The 11,573-nt window shown below is 41.7% G+C and overlaps 1 protein-coding gene across 2 annotated transcripts in view; it reads right to left on the bottom strand.

The window, feature by feature from the left end:
* Positions 1 to 474: 474 nt before the first annotated feature.
* The window catches only part of LOC115113603 (inhibitory synaptic factor 1-like), a 52,729-nt gene continuing 41,630 nt past the window's right edge, over positions 475 to 11,573 (bottom strand). For both annotated transcript variants that reach the window (XM_029641411.2, XM_029641410.2), the window contains exon 3: positions 475 to 2,966. In XM_029641411.2, coding sequence (XP_029497271.1) covers positions 2,121 to 2,966 — 846 coding nt within the window. In that variant the 3' untranslated portion in view covers positions 475 to 2,120. The remainder of the gene's footprint in view (positions 2,967 to 11,573) is intronic.

Raw genomic sequence — 11,573 nt, 5'->3', positions numbered from 1 at the left:
TCACCTTCCTTTAGTGCAGTGTGTGTCAGCTGATATTGGGTTTAGAGTAAAGACATAGGCCTACGACTGTATGCACCTCTAATTTTCTCAGTCAAAACCCACAAACACAATCTCTGTACGTGTGTGAGCTTGGACAAAATACCTATGCATTCTTGCTGGACTCAGACTAACTGATAAATATTTTTGCATTGCATTATGCAAATTATAATTTTTGACCTTAACTTGCAGTCACTCAAAGTATTCTCAGCTGATTCACCAAATACAGGGAGCACTTGTATGCCAAATACTGAATTAATGCATACTTCTTTTAATTGACTTTTTGTCAGAGTGTATTATAATGGGTAAGCATTTTAAAATAGCACGACATTGTTTCCCTTATCTTTTATTATTACGCTGCGTTACTCACAGTCTGTTAGGTGTTGCAAATTGAAGTTCAACTTTCACTTGTTCACCAGCACAGCACTGAGACGAGAGGCATGACCATGTTTCACCTAGCAGCAGAGGACCAGTCTAGATACCGAGCAAAGTATTTGGTTTTGACACAGGCTATGCTTCCTTTACTCCAGCCTGCAGATCAATAATCTGCCTTTCTTTAGTAGGAAAACATTATAGATGTGTTCATTATGTGCATTTTAACAAAAATATATTGAGATGTAAAATATGTGATAAATATATACAATGTAAAGAGTCCAACCCTGATCTCTTCTGTACTATAACCTGGGGCCCAGGGCAGTTGGGGGCCTATGTACAGTAATAGATCTATCTCTGAGAGGAGAGTTCTCTCTGGCCATCCTCAGAGACATGAGTCAGCACCTGGTGATTAGAGGGGAAATTATTGTGTTCCAAGGGTTGATTAACAACAATCTAGCAGCACATTTTCTTTGTGAGGTCAGCCCTTTACCCTCTCCTGCATTCACTCAACCCCCCCCCCTCTCTCTCTCTCCATCACTCTCTTTCTCTCTGTCTGCCACCCACTCTTTCACATCCTGGCACACATTTCTTAAATGCCAACCTCTTTCTTGAAGGCTGCGTCTGTCCATGTCTGCCACTAATAGCAGAGGAAATAGATGGAGGTCTAACTGTGAGTTTTTGTTGTGGGCCCCCAGGAGCAGGGTCTGCCTGTTCAGCAGAGAGACCTCTCACAGCACTCTCTCAATCAGCCTTATTGATCAACACTGCTTTTGGCATAGTCCCTGTGAATAAAATGCTGCTCTATTGAGTCCAAATCCCTACTGGGATTCAGAATGGAGAGACATAACCTTTTGCATCTTGGCTTTGTGCACTTCTATTCAAGTCCTCACCCCTAGCAGCCTTGCTCCCTTGCAGAGAGAGGAATGGATAGATCAAGTGGAAATGTCACAATGTGGAGTTGGAGCACAGAATCTCACAAAAAATACCTGTTTTTCTTCTTGCTTTCCACAACTACAATTTCAGCAGCAGACCAAGAGATAAATTATTGAAATGATTAATAAAATCGAGGGCAGGTCAAACCATGTTTTTCTGGGCCTTGACTCACTTATGATGACATCAAAGAGAGAAGGAGGCTTGACTTGTGCATCTAGATACACTCCCTGTTGTTACACCAGGAACCCCCTTGACATTTGAAATAATTGGAAGATGAAAAAGACAATGTTTATACAGATTCTCAGTGTACAGAATGTGCAGTGTTTTTTAACCACATCTTAAAGAACAAGCAATATATTTTCTTGTGATTTATACTGGTGTACGAGGAGGGAAATGACCTCTTCACACTTACTTTCCGATTTCAGAACAATTTCAACTTCCTAGAAAAGTGATTGCTTGAGTCATCTCAATAAGTGTTGCAAATGATTATAAATAAGGAATCCATCCGGTCCATTTCTTAACATTAGCAGGCACTAGCCTTTTGGTCCGTCAATAACACTTTTCTCTCTGTTACTGCCTTAAGGAACTGCCTTTATCCTTTGTTTCCCTGAGCCTCAGAATGACTTTAGGTAGGTGAGTCATTTCCCATATGATGTATTTATTTAGTAATTAATATGGATTTATTTTGTTGTGTATTAATCTATGATCTATGCATTTAATATTAAATAGTACACAGTCCTTTTTCATTAGTTCTGTCGTTGTAAAGTTAATGTTTCTCAGTGGTCCTTTGTTTTCTGTTTGGCTGGAATATAGGGCAGTACAGTTTGGGTGCTTTTATCTGAAACAGTCTGTGTGCTGCTGTTCCGTAGCAGTTTTTTCCGGCAGCTCGCGGGATTGAGGAGACCCTTTCTGGGCAGCGTATGAGTCCCCGCTGCCACGTTCACTGGGAACGAGACATAAGAAGGGTTCAGACAGTTATGGAGGATGGAGTGCTCTGAGGAGGAGAGCGGTGGTGTGGGCGAGCCGGCTTGACTAGGACTGGGCTCACTGTCGTCAGTGTCTGGGGTCGCACAGCCGCCCTTCTCCTCATCTCCCTCCTCTTCATCCTCCTCGTCATCATCACAGCACAACGCATGGTATAGGATCTTGTCACTGAAGCGGACTCTCTCTCTGGTGCCGGACGTGCGGGAGGTCTTGTGGCTGTGTGTGGAGCTGGAAGCCTCTTCGCTGGCGCTGGATGAGTCTGGGGTGATTATGAGAGGTCCGTTAGGGATGGGCAGCCCCCCATTCATTTGGGAGTAGGCTGAGGCGGTTGTGGGTGGCGGGGTCTGGGTCTGGGTGGGGATGCACCCACGCCCCGCACCCGGCTCCAGCCCTGCATCTTTGGGCTGCACCGTTGGCCCTGCTTTGTGGGCGGCGTTTGCTGCAGCGACGGAGGCCTCCAGATAGCTGCAGAACTCCCAGCTGTCTGAGAGCACGTCGGGGTTGAGGAAGTCCAGCCTGAAGGCCTCTCCCAGGCCTCTCTCGCTGCTGGACGTGCTGCTCGCTGTGGCCACTGTCCAGTCATCTGGCTCCAGGTCAAAGTCAAAGTCTGACGTCAGCTTGTCGATCTGACCCACCACCTAGAAGAGTAGAGAGCGGGTAGAACAGACATTTAGAAGATATGGTTTACATCATAATACATTATGTTCTTGACTTAATATGCTGTTAACTATACATGAATATGCTTTCCACTATGAAGACAAATACTTCACACACCACCTGAGATAGCAAGGAGGGAGGCGAGAGGGGGGAGGGAACAGACCATTTGAAGTTATAGACATGTTTTTAAACACTACTTTACAATAATAGGATGTTTTAAAGTCGACTGTGAAGACATACAGTGGGGTCTGAAATGATTGAAACCCTTGAACCTGTTTGGGAAAGGGGGCAGCATTTTCACTTTTGGATGAATAGCGTGCCCAGAGTGAACTGCCTCCTACTCGGTACCATATGCTAATATATGCATATTATTATTAGTATTGGATAGAAAACACTCTGAAGTTTTAAAAACTGTTTGAGTGATGTCTGTGAGTATAACAGAACTCATATGGCAGGCGAAAACCTGAGACAAATCCAACCAGGAAGTGGGAAATCTGAGGTTTGTAGTTTTTCAAAGTTTAGCCTACCGAATACACAGTATCTATGGGATCAAGTTGCACTCCCTACGGCTTCCACTAGATGTCAACCATCTTTAGAAACTTGTTTCAGGCTTCTGCTGTAAAGGAGGGGGGAATGGGAGCTGAATGAGTCAGTGGTCTGGCAGTGTGTTTCAGGCTCGTGACGCGCGGTCCCGAGAGAGTTAGCTCTCGTTCCAGTGCTTTTCTACAGACAATGGAATTCTCAAGTTGGAACCTTATTGATGATTTATGTTAAAAACATCCTAAAGATTGATTCCATACATCGTTTGATATGTTTCTACTACCTGTCACGAAAATGTTCGAGTTTTTGTCTGGACGTAGTGCTCGCGCCTCATGAAGATGGATTACTGGGCTGAACACGCTAACAGCAAGTGGCTATTTGGACATAAATGATGGACTTTATGGAACTTTATGGAACAAATCAGTAATTTATTGTCGAACTGGGATTCCTGGGAGTGCATTCTGATGAAGATCATCAAAGGTAAGTGAATATTTATAATGTTATTTCTCACTTCTGTTGACTCCAACATGGCGGATATTTCTTTGGCTGGATTGGGTTCTGAGCGCTGTACTCAGATTATGCTTTTTCCGTAAAGTCGTTTTGAAATCTGACACAGCGGTTGCATTAAGGAGAAGTTTATCTTTAATTCTGTGAATAACAGTTGTATCTGTTATCAATGTTTATTATGAGTATTTCAGGGATTTGATGTGGCTATCTGCCTGTATATATCTGATATCAGATATATATCAGATATGTATGTATCTGCCTATATCCCTGCCTGTGCCATAAAACCCCTACAACTCATCCAGAACGCTGCAGCCCGTCTGGTGTTCAACCTTCCCAAGTTCTCTCACGTCACCCCACTCCTCCGCTCTCTCCACTGGCTTCCAGTTGAAGCTCGCATCCGCTACAAGACCATGGTGCTTGCCTACGGAGCTGTGAGGGGAACGGCACCTCAGTACCTCCAGGCTCTGATCAGGCCCTACACCCAAACAAGGGCACTGCGTTCATCCACCTCTGGCCTGCTCGCCTCCCTACCACTGAGGAAGTACAGTTCCCGCGCAGCCCAGTCAAAACTGTTCGCTGCTCTGGCCCCCCAATGGTGGAACAAACTCCCTCACGACGCCAGGACAGCGGAGTCAATCACCACCTTCCGGAGACACCTGAAACCCCACCTCTTTCAGGAATACCTAGGATAGGATAAAGTAATCCTTCTCACCCCCCTTAAAAGATTTAGATGGACTATTGTAAAGTGGCTGTTCCACTGGATGTCTTAAGGTGAACGCACCAATTTGTAAGTCGCTCTGGATAAGAGCGTCTGCTAAATGACTTAAATGTAAATGTAAATCTGCAAAATCACCGGATGTTTTGGAATCAAAACATTAATGCACGTAACACGCCAATGTAAACTGAGATTTTTGGATATAAATATGCATATTATCGAACAAAATGTATTGTGTAACATGATGTCCTATGAGTGTTATCTGATGAAAATCATCAAAGGTTAGTGATTCATTTTATCTATATTTCTGCTTTTTGTGACTCCTATCTTTGGCTGGAAAATGGCTGTGTTTTTTTGACTTGGCTCTGACCTAACATAATCATATGTTGTGCTTTCGCTGTAAAGCCTTTTTGAAATCGGACACTATGGGTAGATTAAGATGAGCAGAAATTACATGTTTAAAAACAATACTTATTGTCATTTCTAGTACTTTACTAGAAATGCTCAGAGAAAGAGATGATGTTTAGCAAGTAATAAAATAAATCTCAAAAAGGTATGGATAAAATGATTGACAACCCTGTTTTCAATACCTGCGATACCTCACCTTGCGAGGATAATGGCATTGAGCCTTTTTCTAAAATGTTTTATGAGTTTGTGAGCGCAGTGGGAGGGATCCTACACCATTCCACCTATTGACTGCCCTCTTCAATTCAAACCACAGATTTTAAATGGGTTTCAAGTCCGGAGACTGAGATAGCCATAGCAAAATGTTGATTTTGTGGCCAATTCACCAATTATTTATTGATTTTGTTGTGTGCTTAGGGTTATTGTCTTTCTGGAAGATCTACTTGAAGCCAAGATACAGTCTCCTGGCACAGGCAACCAGGTCTTTTTATAAAATTTCCTATACTGGGTAAAGTTCATGATGCCGTTGACCTTAACAATGGCCCTAGGAACAGTGGAAGCATAACATCAAAGATCTGCCATGAACCACCTGGTACTATACCCTGTACCTTAGAGACTGCTGCCCTATGTACAGTACATAAAATCATTGAACAATGGTCACTGTAATAATGCTTACATACTGTTTTACCCATGTTGTACTGCATTCTAGTCATGGCTCATACTATATACAGTTGAAGTCGGATGTTTACATACACCTTTCTCCAAAATTGTGATTTTCAGGATTTTTTTTCTCATTTTGTCTGTCATAGTTGAAGTGTACCTATGATGAAAATTACAGGCCTCTCTCATCTTTTTAAGTGGGAGAACTTGCACAATTGGTGGCTGACTAAATACTTTTTTGCCCCACTGTATGTATGTGAATGGGGTGTATAGAGAGTATAGACCGTGTGTGATTTGAAAATGAGTGTACAGCAGTAGTTACAGGCCTCTCTCATCTTTTTAAGTGGGAGAACTTGCACAATTGGTGGCTGACTAAATACTTTTTTGCCACTTTGTATGTATGTGAATGGGGTGTATAGAGAGTATAGACCGTGTGTGATTTGAAAATGAGTGTACAGCAGTAGTTACAGGCCTCTCTCATCTTTTTAAGTAGGAGAACTTGCACAATTGGTGGCTGACTAAATACTTTTTTGCCCCACTGCACATGTACAACAACAAAAAATCCAGAGAAAATGACATTGTAGGATTTTTAATGAATTTATTTGCAAATTATGGTGGAATTTGGTCAATAACAAAAGTTTATCTCAATACTTTGTTATATACCCTTTGTTGGCAATGACAGAGGTCAAACGTTTTCTGTAAGTCTTCACAAAGTTTTCACACACTGTTGCTGGTATTTTGGCCCATTCCTCCATGCAGATCTGCTTTAGAGCAGTGATGTTTTGGGGCTGTTGCTGGGCAACACGGACTTTCAACTCCCTCCAAAGATTTTCTATGGGGTTGAGATCTGGAGACTGGCTAGGCCACTCCAGGACCTTGAAATGCTTCTTACGAAGCCACTCCTTTGTTGCCCGGGCGGTGTGTTTGGGATCATTGTCATGCTGAAAGACCCAGCCACGTTTCATCTTCAATGCCCTTGCTGATGGAAGGATGTTTTCACTCAAAATCTCATGATACAGGGCCCCATTCATTCTTTCCTTTACACGGATCAGTCGTCCTGGTCCCTTTGCAGAAAAACAGCCCCAAAGCATGATGTTTCCACCTCCATGCTTCACAGTAGGTATGGTGTTCTTTGGATGCAACTCAGCATTCTTTGTCCTCCAAACACGATGAGTTGAGTTTTTCCCAAAAAGTTATATTTTGGTTTCATCTGACCATATGACATTCTCCCAATCTTCTTCTGGATCATCCAAATGCTCTCTAGCAAACTTCAGACAGGCCTAGACATGTACTGGCTTAAGCAGGGGTACACGTCTGACACTGCAGGATTTGAGTCCCTGGCGGCGTAGTGTGTTACTGATGGTAGGCTTTGTTACTTTGGTCCCAGCTCTCTGCAGGTCATTCACTAGGTCCCCCCGTGTGGTTCTGGGATTATTGCTCACCGTTCTTGTGATCATTTTGACCCCACGGGGTGAGATCTTGCGTGGAGCCCCAGATCGAGGGAGATTATCAGTGGTCTTGTATGTCTTCCATTTCCTAATAATTTATCCCACAGTTGATTTCTTCAAACCAAGCTGCTTACCTATTGCAGATTCAGTCTTCCCAGCCTGGTGCAGGTCTACAATTTTGTTTCTGGTGTCCTTTGACAGCTCTTTGGTCTTGGCCATAGTGGAGTTTGGAGTGTGACTGTTTGAGGTTGAGGACAGGTGTCTTTTATACCGATAACAATTTCAAACAGGTGCCATTAATACAGGTAACGAGTGGAGGACAGAGGATCCTCTTAAAGAAGAAGTTACAGGCCTGTGAGAGCCAGAAATCTGGCTTGTTTGTAGGTGACCAAATACTTATTTTCCACCATAATTTGCAAATAAATTCATTAAAAATCCTACAATGTGATTTTCTAGATTTTATTTTCTAATTTTGTCTGTCATAGTTGAAGTGTACCTATGATGAAAATTACAGGCCTCTCTCATCTTTTTAAGTGGGAGAACTTGCACAATTGGTGGCTGACTTAATACTTTTTTGCCCCACTGTACATGTTTATTCATATTCCGGACTCTGACATTGCTCGTTTTGCTATTGCTCATTCTGATGTCTTAATTTATTGTTCTTTAAAATAAATTATACATTGGGATTAGGTGTGTATTGTTATTGTATTGCTAGATATTGATGCATTGTTGGATCTAGAAACATACAGTAATCCTTGCGCTGCACCTGCGATAACAACTATAAAACTGCGGCCTCTACCAATAAACTTTGATTTGATTTTGATTTAATCTAACACTATATTTTACAGCAGGTATGGGGTTCTTTTCTGCTCATATATTCTTGTTTTGACACCAAACCCACCACTGATGTGCGTGGCCAATGAGCTCATTGTTACATCCAACAAATGTTAACGCCTGGAGTTTGCTAAATCGCATTGGCACCTGGATTGGAACTTTGGTCAGATGACATGAAACTAGAGCTCTTTGGCATCTCACACCAGTGGTGGGTTTGGTGTCAAAATGATCATGTATAAGCAGAAAAGAACCCCATACCTACTATAAAATATGGTGGTGGATCTTTGATGTTCTGGGGCTATTTGCATCCACTGGTCCTAGGGCCAGTGTTAAGGTCAACAGCATCATGAACTTTATTCAGTACCAGGAGGCTACCAGGAGGCTGAAACTTGGCCACAAGTAGATCTTTCATTAAGACAATAACCTCAAACACACATCGAAATCCACAAAAAAAATGGTTAATTGGCCACAAAATCAGCATTTTGCAATGTTCATCTCAGTCTCCCGACTTGAAACCCATTGAAAACCTGTGGTTTGAGTTTAAGAGGGCAGCCCATAAGTGCAGACGAAGTATATCAAAGATCTGGAAGGATTCTGTATGGAGGAATGGTCTAAGATCCCTTCCAATGTGTTCTCAAACATTTTTTTTAAAGGCTCCATGCCGTTAACCTCGCCAGGTGTGGTATTAAAAGGTATTAAAAACAAGGGTGTCAATTATTTTGACCCCTACCTTTTTTGAGAAAGAAAATTATCCCTCGTTTTTGTAAGCGTTTGCCTACAATGTAGTTCAGTATTTGTATTGTTTATTTTATACAGTAGTTGTTTCTCTTTATTAAGGGTGTCAAAAATGTCAAACCCCACTGTGCATGCCACACTATGATGATTCCATTTATGAGACCTCTACATTCTACTAGTATGAAGAAAATGTACTTCACATTAAATCAACCGTAATGAAGCTTGACTTTCACCCTCTGTACAGGGAGTCAAACTAGCAGGATAGTTTATCAACCTGGCTTGGCAAAATCAACCTCAATACTCCTCATCAGCACCCACCCACGCTGTATGAGTGTTTATGGTCTCATGAATAGAAAGCCCTTGAGCCCACAACACCATTGATTTTGTTGATTTGCTGATGGCACATAAAATTCGAGCCTCAAACACTTGACATTTGAGCACCTTAATCAACACATTGTGCTCTCATAAGCAATCTATTGTCAAATGGAAAAATGCTCAGCATTCATGTAGTTTGTAAGTGATACATTTCCCCAAACCATTCCACAATTAAGACTAGTGTTTCTCAGAACATGTGCATATGGAATTGGAACAACATTGTTGTTGAAGAGCTGAAAAAGGGTTAGCTGTACCTTGAGATATGCTGTAAATGATCCTTTTTTTCCCACCTAATTCTGCTATTTGCTATTTTCCTCTGTTCTTTCAACTGCTCATTGTGACATCAAATGAGCAGTATCAGAAAAGCAATCCCCTATCTGCATGAGGGATTAAAACCCTAATTAATTATTTCAGCGCAATGACTTTAAAGGAGCAATTAACAGTCCCAAAGACCTGACTACACAAATACCCTGATTAAAAACCCAGTATCATTCAGCTGATGTGCTAACTGATTGCTCAGGTGATTTCTAGTGCAAACACAGCCATTTTGGCATCAAAGAGCTTCATAATCTCTGACAGATCGCGACAGGACAAAATCTTACATAAATATGTAGTGTCTATTTAGAAAATAGAAAAATAACAAAGCCTTGCAGTGCCCACCAACAACTGTTCACAGATGGAGGAAACAATTTGATCAGGTCTCACAGGGACTATAGGGAGGCTACAGTACATCATACAACAGAAGGTGTTGTCATGAAATATTTTTGCAAAATGTACCGATGTGTATTATTTACAAACCCAAAGCGGTCTGTTCTTATCATAGGCCATACCGTGGTAGTGAATTCAACCATCTGCATTTGAACCAGTCTTGGAACAGCCCATCCTCATTTTCCTGATTTCAATCATTCTGTTTCTTTCTAGTATATCTAATGCACACATGTGACTTGTGTATCGGTATACTGGAAACACTTATCTCCCTCACTAGCTTTAAGCACCAGCTGTCAGAGCAGCTCACAGATTACTGCACCTGTACATAGCCCATCTATAATTTAGCCCAAACAACTACCTCTTTCCCTACTGTATTTATTTTATTTATTTATTTTGCTCCTTTGCACCCCATTATTTTTATTTCTACTTTACACATTCTTCCACTGCAAATCAACCATTCCAGTGTTTTACTTGCTATATTGTATTTACTTCACCACCATGGCCTTTTTTTGCCTTTACCTCCCTTCTCACCTCATTTGCTCACATCGTATATAGACTTGTTTCTACTGTATTATTGACTGTATGTTTGTTTTACTCCATGTGTAACTCTGTGTTATTGTATGTGTCGAACTGCTTTGCTTTATCTTGGCCAGGTCGCAATTGTAAATGAGAACTTGTTCTCAACTTGCCCACCTGTTTAAAAAAAGGTGAAATAAATAAATAAAATAAATAGGGCTTTGGGGAAACAGATTGAAAGGTTTGTGTATGGGGTGCATAGGTTTCTGTGTGGGTGTGCCGGGCCTGGCTGGGCAGCTTTGTATGCCACAGGAGCTTCAGTACCAGGGCTATGTTTTCCTCTATTGACAGTCAGCCCTGTGGGAGCAGATCCTCTGTGGGGGCACTAAGCAGCGAGCTGAATGGGTAAACCAACCTGTCTGTTGAATGATTTGCAGACTTTAAACTAATGCCGGATGATTCTCACACCCAGAGGGAATGGAATGGCTTTGTTTAGTTGATTACTCATCCTGAAAAAAAAGGGATTTAATTGAATCAATGTGTTTAGAAAAGTATGGTCTGTCAGAATCATTACACCAGTCCGCCTGAACGCCTGACACTGACCTAATTTAACTGCCGTAATTGGATATCAATTAATAAAGCACCCAATAACAGAGGCATATAATTTCCAGTCATATGTTAAATAAATCCCTTTTGTAAAAAATAAAATGGATTTGAGCACAAAAGAATGGCAAACACTGACTACCAACCAAAGCCTTTTTGACTGACACATCCACTAAGATAAGATACTTGAAAATGTTACGAATGATGTTTTCATCTCCATCTCCATGGTGACCCAGCTCACATCCTATCATGAGACGTTCTCCCTAGGATTAACCCACCGTCAGCCCTCTCTCCCAGGCACTGTCACACCGTCATCAGCCTCCAGCATGTAGGCTAATTTAGCTTGATAACAGTCTGAGCTTGAAGGGTCTGCTAAACATTTCTAGGTCACAGATGGGCTCAATACAGCAACAATGATCAGTAATCTCAGTCTTTTCTTCCAGGAAGAACGAAAAAATGTGGGATGAGTGAGCTATGGAGTGAATTATTGGGTAAACAGATTGCCTAAGTGTAAAGGATGAATGAACACATCAGGAACAAGT

The sequence above is a fragment of the Oncorhynchus nerka genome, linkage group LG28 (genome assembly GCF_034236695.1).
Source record: "Oncorhynchus nerka isolate Pitt River linkage group LG28, Oner_Uvic_2.0, whole genome shotgun sequence".
Lineage (NCBI taxonomy): Eukaryota > Metazoa > Chordata > Actinopteri > Salmoniformes > Salmonidae > Oncorhynchus > Oncorhynchus nerka.
Note: the sequence above shows the minus strand (reverse complement) of the source record. Positions and strands in the feature narration are given on the sequence as shown.